Source organism: Daphnia carinata, chromosome 10 (genome assembly GCF_022539665.2).
Source record: "Daphnia carinata strain CSIRO-1 chromosome 10, CSIRO_AGI_Dcar_HiC_V3, whole genome shotgun sequence".
In the NCBI taxonomy this organism is placed as follows: domain Eukaryota; kingdom Metazoa; phylum Arthropoda; class Branchiopoda; order Diplostraca; family Daphniidae; genus Daphnia; species Daphnia carinata.
In genome coordinates this window covers 1,928,252-1,949,836 of record NC_081340.1, presented here as the reverse complement: position 1 = coordinate 1,949,836, position 21,585 = coordinate 1,928,252, and the positions used below count along the sequence as shown (strand labels likewise).

At 38.4% G+C, this 21,585-nt stretch overlaps 6 protein-coding genes and 1 long non-coding RNA gene across 9 annotated transcripts; 4 read left to right on the top strand and 3 right to left on the bottom strand.

Moving 5' to 3' along the window:
* Positions 1–101: 101 nt before the first annotated feature.
* On the bottom strand, positions 102–1,712 carry LOC130698305 (uncharacterized). Of its 2 annotated transcripts, none has more exons than XR_009003267.2 (3): positions 1,518–1,712; positions 1,315–1,442; positions 102–1,228 (listed from the first exon to the last, which is right to left on the bottom strand). It is a non-coding gene; the product is annotated as an uncharacterized LOC130698305 (long non-coding RNA). The 2 variants fall into 2 exon arrangements; XR_009421895.1 differs by having other exon boundaries at positions 1,522–1,712.
* Positions 1,713–2,713: 1,001 nt separating this feature from the next.
* On the top strand, positions 2,714–6,642 carry LOC130698250 (cullin-5-like). Its single transcript, XM_057521003.2, has 16 exons — positions 2,714–2,858; positions 3,039–3,248; positions 3,340–3,528; positions 3,596–3,737; positions 3,796–4,010; positions 4,082–4,175; positions 4,247–4,377; positions 4,445–4,612; positions 4,724–4,873; positions 4,986–5,110; positions 5,187–5,317; positions 5,380–5,552; positions 5,715–5,876; positions 5,950–6,068; positions 6,130–6,253; positions 6,324–6,642. The coding sequence occupies exons 1-16, from the start codon at positions 2,838–2,840 to the stop codon at positions 6,516–6,518; spliced, it is 2,349 nt and encodes a 782-aa protein (XP_057376986.1). The 5' UTR covers positions 2,714–2,837; the 3' UTR covers positions 6,519–6,642.
* A 62-nt stretch (positions 6,643–6,704) lies between these two features.
* LOC130698217 (sorting nexin-12-like) lies at positions 6,705–7,846 on the bottom strand. Its single transcript, XM_057520977.2, has 5 exons — positions 7,709–7,846; positions 7,441–7,622; positions 7,252–7,347; positions 7,060–7,184; positions 6,705–7,004 (listed from the first exon to the last, which is right to left on the bottom strand). The coding sequence occupies exons 2-5, from the start codon at positions 7,597–7,599 to the stop codon at positions 6,899–6,901; spliced, it is 486 nt and encodes a 161-aa protein (XP_057376960.1). The 5' UTR covers positions 7,600–7,622; positions 7,709–7,846; the 3' UTR covers positions 6,705–6,898.
* Positions 7,847–8,052: 206 nt separating this feature from the next.
* Positions 8,053–10,644, top strand: LOC130698083 (dystrophin-like). Its single transcript, XM_057520887.2, has 7 exons — positions 8,053–8,554; positions 8,620–8,869; positions 8,966–9,077; positions 9,144–9,310; positions 9,388–9,592; positions 9,657–9,736; positions 9,799–10,644. Exons 1-7 carry the CDS (start codon positions 8,223–8,225, stop codon positions 10,495–10,497), a joined length of 1,845 nt encoding a protein of 614 aa, XP_057376870.1. The 5' UTR covers positions 8,053–8,222; the 3' UTR covers positions 10,498–10,644.
* Positions 10,645–11,155: 511 nt separating this feature from the next.
* On the top strand, positions 11,156–12,205 carry LOC130698190 (TM2 domain-containing protein CG10795-like). The gene is made up of 4 exons (XM_057520970.1): positions 11,156–11,425; positions 11,650–11,731; positions 11,797–11,927; positions 11,991–12,205. The coding sequence occupies exons 1-4, from the start codon at positions 11,218–11,220 to the stop codon at positions 12,143–12,145; spliced, it is 576 nt and encodes a 191-aa protein (XP_057376953.1). The 5' UTR covers positions 11,156–11,217; the 3' UTR covers positions 12,146–12,205.
* A 1,169-nt stretch (positions 12,206–13,374) lies between these two features.
* On the top strand, positions 13,375–15,704 carry LOC130698168 (uncharacterized). Its single transcript, XM_057520949.2, has 3 exons — positions 13,375–14,110; positions 15,181–15,291; positions 15,360–15,704. Exons 1-3 carry the CDS (start codon positions 13,430–13,432, stop codon positions 15,516–15,518), a joined length of 951 nt encoding a protein of 316 aa, XP_057376932.1. The 5' UTR covers positions 13,375–13,429; the 3' UTR covers positions 15,519–15,704.
* On the bottom strand, positions 15,695–21,490 carry LOC130698005 (AP-3 complex subunit delta-1-like). 2 transcript variants are annotated; one of them, XM_057520785.2, is made up of 21 exons: positions 21,400–21,490; positions 21,151–21,332; positions 20,993–21,088; positions 20,782–20,910; positions 20,567–20,707; positions 20,377–20,506; positions 20,177–20,316; positions 19,757–19,830; positions 19,525–19,624; positions 19,263–19,457; positions 19,047–19,195; positions 18,739–18,984; positions 18,511–18,673; positions 18,225–18,442; positions 17,679–18,145; positions 17,459–17,609; positions 16,893–17,385; positions 16,556–16,828; positions 16,324–16,491; positions 16,128–16,253; positions 15,695–16,070 (listed from the first exon to the last, which is right to left on the bottom strand). In XM_057520785.2, exons 2-21 carry the CDS (start codon positions 21,244–21,246, stop codon positions 15,981–15,983), a joined length of 3,645 nt encoding a protein of 1,214 aa, XP_057376768.1. In that variant the 5' UTR covers positions 21,247–21,332; positions 21,400–21,490; the 3' UTR covers positions 15,695–15,980. The 2 variants fall into 2 exon arrangements, with proteins under 2 accessions (XP_057376768.1, XP_057376767.1); XM_057520784.2 differs by having other exon boundaries at positions 21,151–21,463.
* Between the last annotated feature and the right edge of the window lie 95 nt (positions 21,491–21,585).

The window sequence follows — 21,585 nt, the reverse complement described above, 5'->3', positions numbered from 1 at the left end:
GCTTTTCTATATTCATATCGAAATTGCGCCATCAATACAGCAAATCAGACCTCATTTGTTAACTTGGAAACCATTGAGATATTAAACAGAATTTATTTCGAATGTTGGCAGTGCGTAAAATACAAGAAGCAGAAAATTCATTTTGGAAATCGAAAACTGACGCGAGCGCCGCCGCCTGTCTCCGAGTTCTGTGGGCATAACACATTAAGAAGGGCCAGGGCATCTGTCTGGAACAAGTAAGGGGAAATGAAATGGGAGCAAAGAAGATACAAACATTGGAAAAACCTCTTTCAATGCTTTTTACAAAACTTGATTGGGGGAGGGAAACATTCAATGGGAGATAATTTGTAGAAAACATTTTAAAAGTCTAGTTGTGGAAGCAGACTTCTTCAAGCGAAGAAACTAATTTTTTTCTCTATGACATACGAGACGACGGCTGCCTTGAAATGCTTGTCTGCCTTCTTGATTTCACAAGCCTGTGCCAACAATATACGGTTGAATTGGGACCGCACAATTCTTTAGTCTTTTTTCTTTTTTTTTTTTGCCAATACGGTGGCAACGACAATGAGATACTCTTTAATAAGTAACAAAACAAATATTATGTAAACCATTTAATACGTGTAAAAATGCATACTACTTTGCAGTAAACTTGCTCACTCATGAAAAGTTTTTATTTATTCTAGGTGCTTTTTTTCATTTTGAGGTTATATAAGTAATGCTTAATGCTGCAATAATTTCAGCAATCCATATAAAGACGATAGCAACCGAAAGAGTCTTTTTGTTGCCAGCTATCGCTATGCAAGTGTGAAAAATCATTTGCTTGAAACCCTTTTGGACAAAACTGGACCCAACCTATTGCATTTTAAAGTTCGTTAGCCTCACTTGAACATGCCTACAGTAAAGTTGAAAACCACGCACATAGATTCTACTATGCGCTTCACATCGAACTCGGAATCGTACCATGGCACAAGGTCATCACACTCATGTAGATTCATAACGAGATAATAACGAGAAGCGAATGGGGATCATCAGATGTTGCTGGTTGCAGGACTATTGCCGAGCCTTCATGCTCAACGCCTTCTTTATGGCAAATAATACGTTTCTATACTTAATGCATCCGCACTAAGAAGTTCGGAATAGCAGACGAGTAGCACTTGTATTTCCCAACGCAAATGTTCATCGTACACATCATTTCAGGCGCGACGGAGAAAACCTAACGGTTCGTTCACTGGAGTAAAAAAGTATAATCTATTACAACGGATTTATGAACAGCCGACATTTAGAAAATCTCAATAGTTTTGCTCGTACTTTTACCTCACACGGTTCTGTCAGAAACTGCTGAAATTGCATGGTGTTGTCGGAGAAAACGGTCATTGCCCGTAGCTTTCTCTTTTATGGTTATCGGGTGTGAAGTGATCACGAAGTACTTGAACACGATTAGTCTACAAAAGCTCAAATTAGGTTTACCATTCACACAACCATGTTGTCCCTCAAAACAGGTATATCATAGTACTTACAGACCTATACTAGCCCCACAACAGGTGTTTTTGTTTGCAAATAACTAAACAACTCCGAAACTAGCTAATGCTATTTTTACACTTTTAAATAATGGTAAAAGGGTCTTTAGTTAACGCAAACCTTAAAAATAAATGATAAATAGTAAACTAAGCTTTAGAGACAAGACTCGGCAGCACACTGGTTCATTGCAACCAGCAAGCAAACTGGTGAGCAGACGACATTTCGCTTTGACAGCTCAACATTTAAGTTGTTATTATTATAAATAGAAATTTTTCGATATTTTCCACTTATCCACATTGTCGTTTTTCATACGTTGATCTTAATGGAAGTCTAGTAGCGTATCGTCGTACTATTCAAAGATTTATTGCTCAGGGGTAGACAGATCAGGGCAAGAGAGAAAACGAAAACTAGACCTTACTCTGCATAACTGAATAGGTTAGCCTACTAAGCAAATTAGCCGGGTTTACAGTATGACTGCCAAAAACTACATTACATAAATCTGATCACAGTGTGGTATTCGGACCACAGACTGAGGTCGTCTTTCTGTTGTGTGAGGAAAACAACCAAGACGCGAAAATCCTTTTTCCAAAATACCTGGAGGCCATGGGCAAAATCACCTGACTATTTTAGGTTACTCTGTTACTCTTAGACTAAAACCTATTGATTCGTTGCATATGCAGTCATAATGGTTAAGTTTCTGAATGTTCGATATGGTTTATACATCTGCCTGTACGGCAGTTAACAACTGCTTTTTACCGCGAGAGTTCGTATTTCCAATTTTGTAAAAAATTTAAGAGCCATAAAAGTGAAATGCACACAGTACTTCATGCAATTTAAATATGCCACGAGTGAAATAAAAATACGTGAAAAATATGTTTGGCTTAGAGTTTGCAAATAAATCTGGCAAACTAGTAAAACAGGATTGTAACACAGCATTACTGTTTCCCGCCAATGGGTTCATGCCTTTAATCATGGTGTACTATACACCGTGTTTTAATCAATAAATTACAGGATATGCCATCCGTTGTACATAGTACACAAACGTTGTTTTTTTACGCAGGATAAAAACAATGTCCAGCAGCCTGGTGCGGTGTTCATTTAGTGGATAATCAAGTTTTCCATCCATCATATTTAATTAATTCCATTTTTCTATATAAAAAGAAAAATTCTCCGCATATCCGCATTGGGCTCAAGACAGGGCTTCAGTGTTGGTAGTCGTGAACTGTATTTAGCTGTTTCGGCTTAATCTAGTACCTACTGTCTACAATAGCTCGATGGTGTGTATAATAAAAATCTAAAACGGCCATCAAAAAACAGAAATGGCAGCTTCAATGTGGAAGGTATGATATGAGTTTAAATACTACAATATATTAGGATCATATAAGCAGGATTCCTCAGTCATCTTGATGCCATGTTACAGTGACATCAGAAATTATAATCCATTGATTTTGTATCAACAAACTTTCATTGGAAAATTTCATATGAGTAAAAAACATTTTATTATGTTTTGAAAATTCTAGGATAAAGGCCAATTGGTTTTTGAAGAACAATGGCCTCTGATGAGACCTACCATCTTAAAACTGCTACGTCAAGAGCCTGTTAGCCGAGCAGAGTGGCATGAACTCTTCTGGTCTGTGCACATGGTATGCTTGTGGGATGAAAAATCACATGCCAAAATGTATAAGGCATTGCAAGATGACATTCTTGAATTCATTAAGCAAGCACAAACTGTGAGTTACATGCTCATTGCTGGTCTTAATGGAAATCATGTTACATGGATTGATAAAGCTTAGATGTAATTTTTTTTTTTATGGAATGTAGAGGGTACTGACTCATGAAGAAGATCAGTCATTGTTAAGGGCTTACATCAGTGAATGGCGCAAATTTTTTACCCAGTGCTCATATTTGCCTATGCCTTTCTTCCAACTTGAAACTGCTCTTCAGGGCAAGAGCCATAGCTCCATACAGAAAAAGCCCCAGCAGAATACTGATGACAGTCTAGTCAGAAAGGTTAGCATGGAAAAAAACAAACAATTGGTTATCAACTGCAGTTTTACTCATTGATATTTATCTTTAGCTAATGTTGGATTCTTGGAATTTAAGTATCTTCTCCAACATAAAAAATCGTTTACAAGATTCTGCAATGAAGTTGGTCCATGCAGAAAGAAATGGAGAAGCATTTGACTCACAGTTAGTTATTGGAGTGAGAGAGTCCTATGGTAATTACCATGTTGTATAGAGTTAGTCAATTTTCTAATGATTGGTTGTATTGTACAGTTAACCTGTGTTCAAATTCTGAGGATAAATTAACTATCTACATGGAAAACTTTGAGAAAGCCTACATCGATTCCACCGAAGCTTTTTACAAGCTCAAAGCTCCGCAGTATTTGGAAATTAATGGAGTTCAAAATTACATGCGGTACGCTGAATGTAAACTACGGGAAGAGGAACAGCGTGCCAATAAATACCTAGAATCCTGTTCAATAGCGACGGTAAAAATGCGATTGAACCTGCTATTGCTAAATTTGGACATTTGCTTCATTCTTTGTTACTTTCGTTCCAGCTCAACGGATGTTGTGTGAATGTTTTGGTGACAGCATTCAAAGAAACCATTCTAGCAGAGTGTTCGTCCATGATTAAACAAGACGAAACACAAAGTAAGAGCAAACGTTAGAAAATTGAATGTTGAATTTGTTTTGGGGGTCTAACCTTTTTACATTTATGACAGAATTGCGAATGATGTTTCGACTGATGGATCGAGTTTCAGACGGAATTGCACCTATGCTTAAGTATCTAGAAGATCATATCATCCACGCAGGGTTGGCCGACATGATGGTCGCAGCCGAATTGATCACCCAGGTATATTGGCTAAATTATCTGTCTTGCCTCTAAGATTCATCTCCCTAGTTCTTTCTTGTTTTTGTAGGATTCCGAAAAATACGTGGAGCGACTTTTGACGCTGTTTAACCAGTTTAGTCAGTTGGTCAAGGAAGCCTTTGACGATGATCCACGCTTCCTCACTGCTCGTGATAAAGCATACAAACATGTTGTGAACGATACGTCAGTCTTCCGATTAGACTTGCCTACAAGATTGGTAATTCTAGGTTCCAACCTAATCGTTTGTCTTACGAAAGAAAGGAAGTGTGGTTTTCATATGTCCGAAAATCTTCCATGAACGTTAATAGTTGATAACAATGTATTTTAGCCAGGACCAGGCATCAGTGGAGGAGTGAAAACTCAACCTGAATCTCGTTGCCCAGAACTTTTAGCAAATTTCTGCGACATGCTACTGCGTAAAACACCACTGAGCAAAAAACTCACATCTGATGAAATTGAAAGCAAACTTAAGGACGTGGTAAGCTAAGATTGCATGGCTACTTGAATGAAGATTCAATGGGGAAAATTGATCGTTGGGGAAAACGATTCGATGCACTGTTTTAACTAACTAAATTTCAAACGTTTTTTAGTTACTAGTACTGAAATACGTTCAAAACAAAGATGTGTTTATGCGATTTCACAAGGCACATTTAACTCGGCGGTTAATCCTAGACACTTCTGCAGATAGTGAAAAAGAAGAAAACATGGTTGAATGGTACTTAGTTTTGAAATACTGATGATATTTGTATGGACTGAATTACTTCATTTATAATCTTTTTAATAAATAAAAGGTTGCGAGAAGTAGGAATGCCTGCTGATTATGTCCACAAGCTTGCCCGTATGTTCCAGGATATCAAGATTAGTGAAGACCTAAACCAACAATTTAAAGAAGAATATAGAAAGACGAAGGGGAACATTGCCGGTAATTTTTCGTCCGTGTAGAAAAAAAAAATTAATTAACTTAATGGATTTTCGTCAACACAGATTCCATCAACATAAAAATTTTGAATGCCGGAGCTTGGGCTAGAGGATCCGACAGAGTGACTGTATCTTTGCCCTTAGAGTTAGAAGACTACATCCCAGAAGTGGAAGATTTCTACAGAAAGAAGCACAGTGGGAGAAAACTGCAGTGGCATCATCATATGTCAAACGGAACTGTAAGTTAGTTGGTCTTTGCAACAAAAAATATTAATTTCATACTTTTTAGCATGTTGAAAGATTGCGTAAAAATGCCGTTGATATTTTTTTCCAAAATTAAGTGTTTTCAACTTTAAAACAGACTACAGCATTTTAGTTTTACATGTATGTGTTCGTCATAGATTCAATTCGCCAACTCGGTTGGCAGGTTTGATTTGGATGTTACGACTTTCCAAATGGCCGTCCTCTTCGCATGGAATGAACGACCGCAAGAAAAAATATCTCTTGAAAATTTGCGCTTGGCTACGGAGTTGCCGGATGCTGAGCTTCGTCGAACATTATGGGTATGCTGTCAACTAGTTTTCTTGGTTCTTATAAATTATTTAGGAGTGACTAACTGCATTTCCCTCATTTCAGTCTTTGGTGGCTTTTCCGAAACTTAAACGCCAGTTATTGATTTGTCATCCCGAAGTACAGTCTCCGCGAGATTTTACTGAAAACACTATTTTTGCCGTCAATCAAGATTTCAGTCTAGTGTTCGTCATGATTTTTTCTGTTTCGTTAAATTTATAGACTTAATTTCTTTTTGATTTGCAGAAAAAATGGAAAAGTTCAAAAACGAGGCAAAATCAATTTGATCGGACGTCTACAATTATCAACCGAAAAAAGCAAAGAAGAAGAAAATGAAGGCATTGTTCAACTGCGCATTTTGCGTACTCAGGTATACCTACTATTTATTTTGAAAAAATATGACCGCGTCGCTTACCAATTGTATTGATTTACATTTTCAGGAAGCAATAGTCAAAATACTTAAAATGCGAAAGAAAATTAGCAACGCCCAGTTGCAAACTGAGCTAGTAGAAATTTTGAAAAACCTTTTCATCCCATCTAAAAAAATGATTAAAGAACAAGTTGAATGGCTGATAGAACACCGTTACATGAAACGCGATGACAAGGATATTAATACCTTTATTTATCTAGCTTAAAAATTAGGAAAACAACCATCGTGTGAAAACTTGATCTGATTTAAGTTTCTCGTGTACATCTTTCATCCTGTCTGCATTTTCCCTTTAAGCCTAACAGTTGACGTATTACTCGGTCACGCGAAAATTCTGTCATGTAAATATTTTTCGAAACAAAAAACGCAAAAAAAAAATCAATTGGGTATGTCATTGATGCAGTGTAATGATGGTGACGGAACAGTTCAGATTTAACAAATTCATAGCATTTGAAAGTATTTAAAGACGCTACGATTGTATTCACGATAAATTCATTATAACCAACAGAAGGGGGGAGGGTGTTAAAGAGAAACAGGTAATGAAGGAATGAGTGACATGATTTTTCATCTGATGTAACAAAGTCCTGGTTAGTTGGGTCGAATCTTGCCTGGAACATAATTCTTATCAATAACTGGCTCTTGTAGAAACATGTGGAGGCAGCGTTCATTCTGTGCTAATGGATGTCCGGCAATTCTGTATATCAGTGAATTAGTTTGGATTATTGTTTTGAAAGTTAAAGAAAACAAACTTGTTCACAAATCCTTCCAGGGCTTTACGCCTGTCCTCAATGAAATCTTCATCATAGATACCATCATCATTTCTGAATGGGAGTTGACGTTTGATAGCCTTTCCAGGCAGAGGTGGAACCACAATCTGTAGACAGTTCAAAATATTATGCATACATAAATTTTTTTCTTTACTTTGCAAGCAAGGTTGATACTTTGCTGTCCCTCTCCAATTCACTCCTCAACCATTCAAAGTCTGAGTACCTTCGTCTCACGCTTGACTCTTTGATCTTAAACACTGGTAAATTTGTCTGTAGAAGAAGCAATTGGACAAATGGTTATACACAACGTATACAACAGTAAAAAAAAATTATGGCATTGAGTAAAACATGGATTTTACATACCCTCATCCGAACTTCATAATCCGTGTATCTTTTTTTTGCGACACCGTGAGTAATGGGATTTATCACGTCAATTTCCAAGAAATTCGCAGGGGCGGCATATGCATCGTCCAAGGTTTGCTTTTTGGTGTGCAGTCTTCTGGTAGCTTCTGTATTATCCATAATCTAATAATGTAAACAACGTCCTAATTACTTTGGTTTCACAAGGCTTAAAATGAATCCCAGGTGTATAGTCATCAAGGGTATAACCTACTGTATTTCAAACGGCGACAAGTTCCTCCGTTCAGCAGAAAAAAACACCTCCTCCCACAATCCGGCTGCGCTGAGATGCCAGGAACTTGTGTACCATTTAACGTCAAACAACTCTTACGACACACAGCTGAAGCCGTAGTGGCTCGTGGGGTAGGGTTAGGCAATTTGATGAACTTAAATATTTTACAGAATGAATCGATAATATAAGAAATTTAGAATTACATATACGGTCTTAGGTTTTAAAATTATCATTTGTTGGGACTTCCGAATTTCGATGACTTTTTGCATTTTCGTTTTCTCGTCACCGAGTCAAACCGGATAATCGGCACTTGGCAACTTCGCCACTAACTATACATTTGAAACTTGAAAAGCTTGATGGCAGGTTACGCCGTCGTGAAGTTATGGTAAACTAAGGGAGGCTTTCATTTTACACCTGTCATCGGTATTGGCTCAATCGTGGACCATTGCCAAACAATTTTATTTGACATTATAGTCTAAGCCTTTTTACTTAAATTTACATCATTTAGTCCGAAATGCATAAAAGAATGTATAGCGAGCATCGTGAACTACTAACAGCTCTAAATCAATTCGCTAATATACGTTACGTGGCGTACCGAACAGCCGCAAAACTAAAATTTATTCAATCGCAAACCAAGTTGGATTGCATCAAGCTCACGCAAATCTATCGAGTCATAGATGAGTTTGGCTTGAGATCATCTGAAAAAGATCTTATACTCACGATGAGTGAAATTAGACAGTTGGTTTTCAACATCTACTTACATGCACAGAAATCTCAGTTGGTTCACCTGGACTACAAAATCTCATCCAGCATTGTTTTGGACTTGATTGGTGAAACTTTTGACAGGTGTGTAACATTTTAAAAAGAGGAAAATGATAACTTCACAAGTAAATTCTTAATTTAAATTTCAGATCCTGTAGAAGAAAAGGATGCACTCTCCTGGAATTCTTGGTATTTTTCACCATACTTTGTGGAGAAACTACTCTTGGGGAGAAATACAGAAGGCTACTACAACTAGTTTCAGACCATAACAGCTGCATTCAGAGACGCAGCCTTGCTTTGCTGCTCAAATCTATTGCAAGTCTTCCCCACTTGGTTAATGAAGCACCTGCCTTTGGGCATTGGACTGTACTAGCTGCTGTCCAACAGTGTTTTGAACAGGTGAGTAATAATTACCTACCTGTGGGTTCCATATATTAGGTTGAATATTGTAACTTAAGATATGTCAATCTTCTGTTTATATTATGGTATTCTCAGTGTGAAAGTCCTGTTGGACTGCCGGAGGATGTTGTCTTTGGTTGGATGGTCCGTGAACCTCAGTCAATTGTATGGTGGTCTACACTCTATAGAATCAATGCTTCAAATAAAGGTAATTTTATTAAATGATAAAAGTCCTAGCAAGTAAAATTTGTTAATTGTTGTAAAAATAATTTAGTAATTCATCCAGTCCGTTGCTCAGTTTGCAATATTCAGTCCATCCAAGGCTTACGGTACCAATGTTTGCAATGCTTGTCCTATAACCAATGCCAGCAGTGTTTCTGGCTAGGATTGATAAGTAAGAATCACAAAGTGACGCATCAAATGCAAGAGTACTGCGCGAAGGTAAGCCATCTATTATGGCTTACTTGTAACACAACTTTTGAAAGTTGAATTGCAATATCTTCAAATGCCTTTGACAGACTACATCTAAAGAGGCTACTCAGGCACTTTGGAAAAAGATGAGTAACTGGTTAACTTTGAAAAAGAACCGTTCACCTTCTGCTCGCTACCTTCCGTTAGAGAAAGGCCATCAATTTAAATCCTCAGAAATATCACTTTTCAGTGAGCCAAGTAGTATGGACAGTCAAGCCACCGTTACGGAAAATACGGTCACCTATCAGTTGGGTGAGTTGATACAGCTATCTTTTGAAATAAGCAAATGTGAAAAAATTTTCGTTCTGCTTTTTAGGGCATCAGCCAAGAGAAATAGCCAGCGTAGTTGGCCACTTAATGGAAGAAAAAGGAAAACTAGAATGTGTCGTACAGCAGGTAAATCTCATGAAATTCGCACTGCTTGCAAAATAGTGCTAAAATAGTCTTTGTTGCTGAAGAGCGATTACGCAAATAGTTTAGGTCCAGTCGTGAAAGAACATTGTGATCAACTGGAATTACAACTACGCCGACTTCGCCAGTTGGTCGCCCAGAAAGACGCTACCAAAGAAAACGTTCCGCCCCAAGTAACTCGTGTTCTTACTCGCCTCGAAAGCACCCCATTGTTACCCAGTCAGCAACGGAAAAATGACCTTGAACAGCTCAGCTTTAGCCCTATTGACGAACCAAAAAGCGTTATTCAGCGTTCCTCGCGCGAAAGACAAAGCTTGCGTACTTCTACGGTTAAGGCAAATATTGTCACCAATGGAACTTTGAATTATTGCACTCCTCGCTTACAGAGAAAGATGAAAGACAACAGTAGCAGCACTGGAAACTATAACGAAACGGTAGTGAGCATTCCACGCTTTACTACCGAATTTACTCTCCGCGATTTGAGCCGGAATCTCCAGCAACCTGCGGCTCCTAGTAGTCTAGCGCAATCTCCAACAACTATCGATTCAGCGCTAAATGCCGAATTAGAAGAAATATTAGCCCAACTTGATCAACTTTTCCCGACACAGCCGTTGAACGATTTACCTTGTACTACCGCCACTCCCGGTGGAACAGTACATCCCGCATCTGAAAATGCAACACTGGTTAAAGCTACTAACCAAGTAGCTGGAGTCTTGGCAGAGTTTATTGATGGCTTTAACGAATGAATTGCGCTTATTGTACACGTACTTGGATGTTCGCGAAAATTCGTGTTTTATGACCACATTTGGGTTAAAAGTTTCATTTATGCCTTAAAGTGCCTTACTGCATCCTGCCAAATTATTTTGAACCATGACAATCGTGAGCCTGTGACATTCCTATCATGAACAAAAACAATCAATTGCTGTGCTACGTTACATTTTAGATTCTCAGCGTTCAATACAATTTTTCGTTAATTTTAAAAATATTTCAAGGAAGCTTTCCGTAGGCCTATTATACGGTTATGGTCGCCGATCCCTTTTCATTTTAATTCGATGTAACAGTTGTAATACGAAAATTTTTTGAAAATTTGTGTGTAAACACTGTCCAGAAAAAAAAAGAAAAGTAGTGTGGAGATCTGGGTGATTGTTGATACTGAATGGATGTTACATAATAACGATGTATAAGGAAAAAGGGGAAGCCACGGCTGAGAAACGTAATTTTTCGAATCTATTATCTTTTTTTAAATTACTTGTAGCAAAAAGCCTCGAGTTTTGGCTTAACTTAGAATTGCAAAAACCAACCGAACTTTGGTAGGAATTCACGACGTCAATTTTCGAGTTCAGACGACCATACACAGATGTCCTAGTGTCGTGCACCAAGGCACAACCAACACAAACGTCGCTAACGCTTAAGTCCATTCGGTAACTGTCCCAAAGATTGCGTACCTAAAGTGCATCGTCTGAACCATGTCTAATGTATTCTTTAATTTTGCAAGTGTTTCTTACGTGTTCTTAAGGATATTACAAGTTGTTACAAGTGACATTCTTAATACTTCTACGAGTGCCATCCAAACAAATTGCTCGTCTTTGCAGATGGGACAATATTTATGCAATCCCGAAATTGATCCCTTAACTCAACAGCCAAAGGGGTGTAGCCGAAACAACATTGCAAACAGTAAATTATTAGAAAGCAAAAACATTTCTGTTAGTCTGTTTGCAGAAAGCAAGAACTATTACACTTTTTCCAAACACATATAAGTAATTGCATGGAGAGAGTTTTAGTGGTTATTATTCTGCAGAAATATAAATATTCTTTCCAATTATTAGTAATTTATGCTGGAATCTTATCTGCCTGATGATGAAAAATTTGACTTTCAACTTCTCTTATTATTATTATAGCTATTTGTATTGCAGCAGAAGGAATCCAGTGTATAGACAGTGGAAACAATACCTTCTCAAAAGAAATTCCTTGCTTGTGGACGTATGTATTGAATAAATAGCTGACATACGCAATATATAAAAAAATTTACACCTGGTATTTTTTAGGAATGGATATTCATTTGAGACATCTTTATTACTCTCTGTCTTCCTTGGAATGTTTGGTGCTGACCGCTTCTACCTGGGTTATCCGGCAATAGGTCTTTTCAAGCTGTGCACCTTGGGTTGTATGTTTCTAGGTAAAGTTTGAAAAGTTGTTGGAACTTTTGAAAATATTGAATAGACATTTTGTTGTGTAACAGGTCAAATTGTGGATATCATACTAATTGCCACTCAAACCATTGGACCTGCTGATGGATCTTATTATGTTATAAACTATTTCGGACCCAAGTCAATACCTCTAAAACTTGACAATGACACCTATCGAATGCCTCAAGTTGACTGGCCAGAACTTTAAGGTTCAAACAAAATGCTGTTTGAAACAAACATGTAAATAAAATTTAACAGAAGCTGTTTCTTTTCTGTGATATATGTGACTAGGATTGATCTTGAAATCCAATATACAATTACGTGTTTTTCTTTGAATAAGGTCCAATATAACGTGTCATCTTATTTCAGGTTGTATCCTTAACGAAATTTATTGCTTTGAAACATACCATTTCAAAAAAGATTCATGGAGAGTCACTGGGGGAATTCCCTGACTCTCTAGTTGGTTGTGTACATTTTTTCGGTTGTCATTCAACTTAGTTAAGTTATTTCGCTTTCGTGCGCGAATCTCACGTCATTCTGGGTCGTGATGAAAGTTAAAGAAACAACGTGTTTATGCTTTGCATCAAGTGATATTTTACGAAGACTCCATCTACTTTCTCTTTGCGCGTAGGTACAAATCACTTAGATTACCAACCTGTTTCGGCTACTTCCGTGATCAACTAGATCTTCTCTATTCGGGATATGCTAGTACGACAATGTCAACGGAATGTTGTTTACGTCAAACTTAGTAGAATGGGATATGGCACCAAAAATTCCAGAGTAATTTGCTTGTTATTCGATCCGAAAAATTTTCCAATTGAAGCTGATTTGGTTTTCATATGCGAGAGCTAACCGCCAGCTTTCGAATCGTTTATCATAGTTGTTTTTCGTATATCTAGTGGTCTAACGAATGAACGTGAATTTACATGGCTAATGAATCACGCTTGCGGTTAGCGTTCCAAGTAATATGAATCGAGTTGTTGCACAGGAAAATGAGGCTCTTTCTCTTATTTCGGGTTTTGCAATGTTTAATTTATAAGCAACAGAATGTTTGCAAGATTTCTTTTAAAAAGTGTCAAGATGCAAGCAAGTTATTGTTGTTCCTTTGTTTTCAGGACAATTAAGATAAAGTTTGTTTACATATTCCTTTCTCAAGATTTCATGAAAAATAAAATAAAAACAAATATTGGAGCTTGATCCTGTATTCGGTTACCTATTAAAAACAAATTTTAGAAATGTCTCTTATTCAAAGGCCTTGTAAAGAAAAAGAAATAGAAGGTGAAAATACAACATCACCCAAGTCAACTTTCTCCAGTTCCCAGCCCCCACCTGCGTTTCTCGACTCGATTCCATCGGACAACAGCGTAAAAGCTAAGAAGCGACTTTCATCTGACTGCGTGCTTGTGTGTGTCGTCCTGAAGGCTTACACTCGTCAGCAGCAGCTTTCTCGTCAGAACCTCTTTTGAAGAGAAGGGCAGCACAAGTCGCTAGCATGTCCGCTTCCGTGCGCAACTTCCGAGTTATTTTGCTATTGTTTTTAACTGTGTTATCAAATTCTGTAACGTCTAATGTGTTTTTCCCCGCGGAAACAAGCGAAGAGCTGGTTCATTATCGGTCATTAAAAGATATCCTCTTCCGGTCGCAAGCAGAAGATACTGCCCGTTCGATAGAATCGCCTGTTGTTGCAAGTTTCCGACCATCCAATCCCAGCCCAACTCTGGCATCTTCGCCTCAAAACGGAGTCGGCGTTTCCAGAATTCGCTTCTTGGAAACAGATGCATTCTTTGTTCCTAATTTTCCGGAACATTCGCATGCGGATTTTATCTCATCCCCTGCGTTTGCTCAAACTGAAGGAAGGAGACCGAATAGATTCCACTCAGATGTTGACGCCAGAACGGTTTTGACGCGGGCTGCTGCGAACGAATCTACTATTGATGTTAGAGTGGTTGAAGACCCCGGTCAGGATCGTTGGCCCTGGCCATACTCAAAATCCGTCAAACAGACTGTCAACGTCCAAAGTCGACAACTAGCAAAGCCAACCACCTTAGTTGTCAAAAAGTCGGTAGCAAAGCCTTATCGTCTGCTGACCAGAACATCTTCGTGCCCTAAACTTCTGCACGATTTGACAGTTACCTGTTCATTACCAAAGCAGCATGACCAATTCCAGACAGTGGTAAGTCATCATGGTTCACGTTACGAAAAAGGGGTTGCAGTAAACAGTTTCTCGTACACATTATGAGAGTTATCCAAGAACACGAATTTATAGGTGGCCTAAATAGGCACGTGTCATCATCCAGCCAAAACATTGAATAGGTTATTGTTTGAAAAATCCTATTGATAAAAAATGTAGACAAAAAAAACATTGTGACCTTCTCTATGTCCCATGGCAACATATCTTTTTTGTGGGTGAAACTGAATAGGTATTTCCATTTATGGTTAAGGGTATGTTTATAGATTGTAGACAGCTAGAAGCTATTACCATTTTGAAGACTTTTTAAGTCAGTAGACACAGCCCGAAGATTATAACTTTCTCCAACACTTTCTCCAAGGCACGGGGCACCGCTGTCGGCGGAGAATGTTTACTCTACGTGTTGTAGAATGCTGCAAATATTACCATCCATGCCTCAAGTCAACACCACGAAAGAAGCCATTCAATTAATAAATTGATTCTTTGGGTGATGCTTCAGAAGTGGTGAATGTGGTCTGCGTGTAACTGTAAACGTTTCAGTCCTTTTTTATTAATCAGTGGAACACGTCCCGTAGATGATTTCTTTTCTCAGGGGCAATAAGATAATGATCTTTTTAACTTTTCCCTTCTATGCGAACGAAAGAAAAAGAGAAATGTTTGAGCAAGACGTGAATGTTCCACGCTGCATTAAAGAGATACGGTTACGAACATCTGGTCTTCTTTGACGATTTATGAGTCTTTCCATTATTCTGTTATTACCGCGACCAATTATTAGTAATAACCCTTTTTTCGAATATAGTAAGGTTATTGGAGTTTTAATACGTATGGGAAAGTTATAATTGAGTGTCTAAAAACACTACACTGGTGAAGTCTATTTCTCTTTTTGTTTGCTTGCCTTTTTTTCTTTCTAAATTTTTTACGTCTGGCTAGAAAGCAGCCTTCTGGTTCATAGAGCATGAAATACGATAATATTAAATAACAATATTGTTTACTGCATATATACTGACTTGCCCAGTTGAAAGATATTTGTTACATTGATTCGTTTCACAATGCAGGAGTTCCAATGGTACAAAACACAACACAAGAGCGTGACTGAAACCCAAAATAATTTACTTGATTCCACTGTCAAGATTCCAATAGCCTTTGGGACTCAAGTAATCCATAAGGTATATAAAATATAATATTTTCTAAATGTTTAAAATAATTTAATAACTATCTTTTGTGAACTTCGAAGGATGCTCGTTATATTGCGTCCGTTGCTTCGCACTCGGCGAACTTAACCATTCGTCAACTTAAACCCCAAGATTGTGGGTCTTACATCTGCGAAGCGGTGGACATCCCCAACGCGACAGTCATATCTACTACAGAATTTTTAATTTTTCTCTGCTACTAACTGACTGTTGGGAATAGATCAACGAACGTTATTATAGTCGTTTTAGCAGATTGTAAAAAAAAAGTAAAACTGGATTTTACTATGCATGGTTATATACGGATGTGCGCTTGAATTGCTTCTTTGTATCCCAAACGTTAAAGGAAGAATTAGATGTTAATCTAGATTACACAAAGATAATCAACCAAATTGTATATTTTCTCTTTCGCTGTTGTTTGAAATTTTACGGAAGCTGAGGTGATGATGTTTATCATTACTGATCCAATACGCTCACCATCTCGCCCAACCCACATCCGTTTAGAAAAATACGATAACATGTTAGATTGGATTGACATTAGAATTCAACTTGGAATAGTTTAACAACTTCAAAGGCTCTTTCCTTTACGGCGTTTCGATTCACAATTACTCCAGGTAGGTTATACATCCACTTGGCTTAATTCATTTTATTTGAACTGCCACACATTTTTAAGCAAACATTTGCCGCATCTCTTCCATAACAGAACTTGCCAACGATGGATTGCTGCTTTTCCCATAGATGCTCAGTCGACCATCCGCCTAATTTAAGGAGAGGTTAATTCATCACTTCGTCGTTAGGTGCGATGTACTACGTACCTGTGATTTCATGAGAATGCAAAGATGATGGTCGGATAAATGGCGGCTATATAACGAGGCAGATGTTCCCGAACTATCCATTTCCACTAAACGCATGTTAAGCTCTCTACTGGCACGATCCAGCGCCTAGAATAAATTTTTGTTAAAACCCAAAGAGACCTTTTTTTTTTAGCTAAAATTGTTGCTTGCTCTCTACCTGGGTTAAAGGTATCCCTTCGCATAATATCTTGGCTTTGCCGGGCAACTCTTGAGAAGCCAATAATTCGGCAAACTGGTCGTTGCTCATGGGATCGGCAGTAAGGAAAACGCTGCAGGGAATCTGAAGTTTAAAGTCCAATTTTTCCGAGACAGATCCATTTTCTCCCTGAAATTGCCAAGTACTTCCAGGTATAAAAAAAAAAATTCTTTTTAAAGCATGACTTATTTACCTGAGTCATGTAAGTCAGAACACCTCGAAGCTGGTGCACCATGGTGCTGTCCATGACAGAAAAGGCAAGCGGAATTTCCACTCGACTTTGGCCGGCCAGCTGATGAGGCAATTCGACACCATCTTGCTCGTGCTGACCACGACAAAGACGCGCGTTTGCCGAATCCACCACATTAAAGTTCATCGAATGAATCATTTTGCTGCTGCGATTATGTAGCATTACCGGTATTAGTACTTGATGCTGATCATGGGGTACAACTACAACACGATATTTCTTGATTTAAAGAAAAAACATTTAGATGCTTATTAAATTGATCTACTTTAATATAAAGAAATACCATGACAAGACGTTTATCATCTACTAGGGGTTTCCACGCGACTGTTATCGGAGTAGTCGTATGTTCCGATAAATGGTTGTTCTGCTCATCGCGGTCTTGAGTATCTTTCTTTTCCTTTTTTTCTTTTTTGCTCTTTTTCTCTTTCTTTTCCTTTTTATCTTTTTTATTTTTTGCTGGCTTCTTCTGGTCACTCGTGGCGGCTTCATCGATAGTCATTTCACCTTTACTGACTACTTTCTTTTCCTTACCCTCGTTGCCGTTACTGGCCGACAACCAGAAGTCAAGATCGTCATTGAGGTTAACACCCTTATCTGGCGCCGCCTTATCCGCCTTTTCCTCCTTTTCCTGCTTCGTTTTCTTTCTCTTGGCTTTCTCCTCCTTGGCACCTTCTATCCCGTTTCTAGACTTGGATTTTTTTATCTTGGTCGGTGGTGTGGACACTGCTGGCTCCAGACTCGCGCGCACCACAGGTTTTTCTTTCGGATAAGACGGGCTGCGAAAAGGGCAATGCGAAATTCGAAAAGTAGAGCGCGAAGTTAGAAGGGAATAATAAGGAAAAGTCTTACGTGTCTAAATCAATGTTTAACGCGCGATGCGGGTCTGTCTGTGGTCGGCCATCGTCTTCCGAATCGGACAAACGAGCCCCTTCAGGCAATTCCATGGTGGATATCACTTGTGGTGCGACGATTTGAACAGTCTCTTCCTCATCGCTTGAATCTGAATTTCGGCCCAGTTAGCAATGTAAAAAAACAGGATGTTTAGTGAGTCGTGTTAAATGTAATTTACCTTTCTTTTTCTTCTTTTTCTTGTCCCGTTTAGACCGATGTTTTTTCTCAGAAGAGGCTTCTTTTCTCCTTTCTAGTTCTAAATATTTGTCGGACAATTTTTTACTGGTGGACACTTGGAGTGGAACGGACAAGTTGATGGCCACAACCGGGATCTCTTCGGCTGGAGACAGCAGTTGGGAAGAAGGAGAGCGTCGCGCTTGACTGGAACCCTTGAGGTAATGCGGATTATTAGCCTGCTCGACGCGAAGAGCTTCACGACGTACTTGCTGACGGGCCGCCAATTGGCGGGCATCTTCGGGTGGCATATGCTCCGTTTCCTCATAAACGCCTTCGCCTTGATAACCGTCGCGGAAATCTGACACCGATGTGCTCGACTTGTAAAAGATGTCAAGGGATCCTTTGTCAGCTTTTGGTTCATCATCTGATTCTGGTTCGGGCTCATTAATCCATGCATCCAAATCCAGCCTTAGGACGTGTGAATTTTATTTGTAATTTTTCATTTGCAAATAAAAAAATTACTTAAAAAGAAAAAAAAATGTCTTACCCATCAGGTAAAGGAACTTTTCGCTGTGCTTTAGGTGCCACAGGATTCAGCTCTCCGTTGAAGAGTTGCATAAGTTCGTGAACGACGTCAGCTTCACCCGTATCTTGCAACTTGGAAATCACTTTGAGAACGTGGACTGCACAGCTGGCGCGCTCTTGAACCTCCAAATCGGCGCTCTGCATGAACGGAGTCAACCGTTCTTGCAATACACACAACGTCTTCATACCAAAATAATAAATGTAAACTTATTTTGAAAAATCTGAAGAAATAGGAAAGGTAAAACTACCTGTCGCGCTCTTTCTTTCTCTTCTGCCGTTGACGCTTTGCGCAGAATATGAGCGTAGAGTTTCATTAGATTGTGGATGAAAACAGCCTGAATGTGACCAGGTAACACAGTCACTTTGCTTTTTAAAACACATTCCAAAACTGCTTCGGGCTCTTTAAGATGCCTAAAATCATCCAGGATATTTAATATTCGTCACGAGAAGAAAAGGAATTGCTGAATAATCCTTACGATGCAAATTCTCCGCAAATCCATGCGGCAGCATAAAGCACCTCACACATGGAAGAGAAGGCTACCTGCCCAGTAATTCCGCGAACGGCAAAGCCACTCGACGTTTCCAACAAAAGAGCCATTTGTTCAACAGAGAATGGACGAATAGCTGGAACGCGTATAGTTACGTCCATTAGTTGGGATGCGACTACATGACCTTGGCGAAGGCCTTCCATACGACTCAAGTCCACCAATACGCTTATGTACCTAAATGAAGAGATTCATTTCAAGTTCTAATTATTTCCGTCACTCAGCAAATTGCGGGATACCATTCAAAATTTGTGATGAAATGATAATTATCTTGAGAGCAAATTTCGATGATTTTAGAAAGAAGCTCATCTCGGTACTGCGTGCCTTCCGCTCGATCCATATGTACCATCAATTTTTTTACAATCTCCATCAGATTCTTTTTGGAAACCTAAGAAAGAAAAACGGCCAATTTAAAAGTTTCGGTCGATAACTAACGGCTAACAAGCATAACAAACCATTCCGTAGAGCAGATCTAGAGCACGTAATCGTATCGATTCATCTTTATCATCGAGGCAAAGTAAGATTAAATCTTTGTGCGCCTGAACAGATTTGGGATGTGTTTTTAATATCTTCGACATGGCCAGTAGGCCTAGGTATTTCAAATTTTGATCGGAGTCTTCGATCAATATGCGTAATTTTTGAACACACAGCTGTAAGAAAAAGGCAAAATTTTGTTCATTGGGACCGAAACTTAAATTTAAAAATCGTTTGAAGTACCTGAATAGATGCACTGTGACTAGGCATGCCGGTCGATATGGATATAAGAACAGCGATAACTGTATTGATGCATTCATAGAGTAGCGACATCGCTGAGGTGCTGGAAAAACGTTCGAAAACAGTTTAAATAAAAGTTTGTTAAAGGGTGGTTTTCGAAAATAAATTTTCGTAAAAACTACGAGTCTAGCGCAAGCCAAACACAACCGCAAACAAAAATGTGTCGATATTTTACCTGTGAATTAAATTAGTTAAAGGTTCAATCAGCTTTTTGCCAAGGCGAGGCTCTAAAGGTGTTAAAGCTCCAAACTGCAAAGGTAAAAAAACAAAACAATACGCACGTAAAAAAAAGTGTACATGGAAAATCCAAATATCTACTTGAAGGAATCAGCAGGTGCAAATGAAATGCTAAATAACTTCACTATTTTCGCCATAAATTATCCTTATCAACTGATACCTTTTGATTATGGAAATAAGTGGTTGGCTTATGCACTTGCTTAGGCGAGAATCACAATGTGTCATTGCATTCAACTAATAAGAATGTACTGAATTATCGAACAGTTATTCCAAAATCTTAGTCTACTTATCCGCGATCGGAATTTTAAATTTTTTAAACGTATACTAAGACTAAGAGATTATCAGTAATAAAACTTACTAATTTTATTATTTTGATGAGCATCCAATTATTAGTAGAAGATGTCATGAGCTTGAAGAAAATAGGTGCTAAACTGAGATAGTTTTTGGGGTTCTTTCTGGCCAGCTCGCAAATAACGTTGACAGCAGCTGATTGTACACCTACACAAAAGCAATCGATAACAGTTGCTATTCCGCTCACGTACTGTCTAGATACGATACCGGGATCCGGATCTTCCAGTTTCTCTTTAAGTCTGGGGAACGCAGGTCGCAAGGCATCAGGAAACGATAGGAAAACTTTATACATAAGCAACACTGCCTTTTTCCTTATATAAGGTTTAGTTGAAGATAACTGCAGTGGCAAGAAAAAATTAATGAAACATTATATGAGTGAAACACCAAGAAAATGTACCAAAGTCATCAGATCATTTGCAAGATCTCTTGCTAAATCTTGATTAATGAAACATGCCAATCCAGATAATGTTACACCTGCATCATATTGATTTTGGCTACTCAGGTCCTTTCTGATCATATTTGTTGTTAACATGAGGACCTGTTAGAGAAACAAAACAAAGAAAGATGGAGATATAATTTAAAAGACATAATATAAGGTAGTAAATTTAGCACCTCAGTATCTTGATGGAAGCTTTGGGATGCAGCCAAGTATCCTATCCTTTTGAAAGTGAATTTGTTAGAGCTCATAACCTCAATTATATTAAAGCCAGCCCAACTGATATCATATCCAATCATTTGTAGCTAAAAGATACAAGAAAAAAAAATACATAAAAAAATTCTATTGTTAACAATTAATGATAAGATGGTAATAAAATGGCCATACATAAGAGAGTTTTGCAACTGCATTGGCTTTGACTGCTATGTTGTCTTGCTTAAGTTCTGCCTTGATTTCTTCAATGCATTGAGCGATGTATTTGACCTGAAAAAGATTAACTGCTGTATGAACTTGTGAAGCAAAATTTGAACTATTATTATGCATACTTCATTTTCCTTGTTGTTTCTTATGCCTCTAACTAAGTCAGCCAAATTTTTGTCTAATATCCGCTCCAAGTTTCCTTTTAATTTCGTGAGAGCCATGTTACAAGATGTGGGTGCCACTGAAAGGCGCTAAATTTTGGAATGAAACACCTCCGAATGTCAGAACGAGACTTTCACAATTTACGCTACAATCACAAAAACACTCTTCAGTTTCTATTGATATTGAAAACTCCGAACAAGTGACATATGTACTGTGAGCGGAGGCGGCGGCGAAAAGCCCCAAAAGTTCCTTCTGAAGGGAAAAATGACAGAAGACATACAGACCACGTAAATCTGGTTTTTCAACCACCTAGCGATCAAAACTAGAACCTTTCTTTCCAACTCTTGGGTTCGCCGCCCCCTGAACAACATATGGGAAAACAACAAAAACTAAAGATG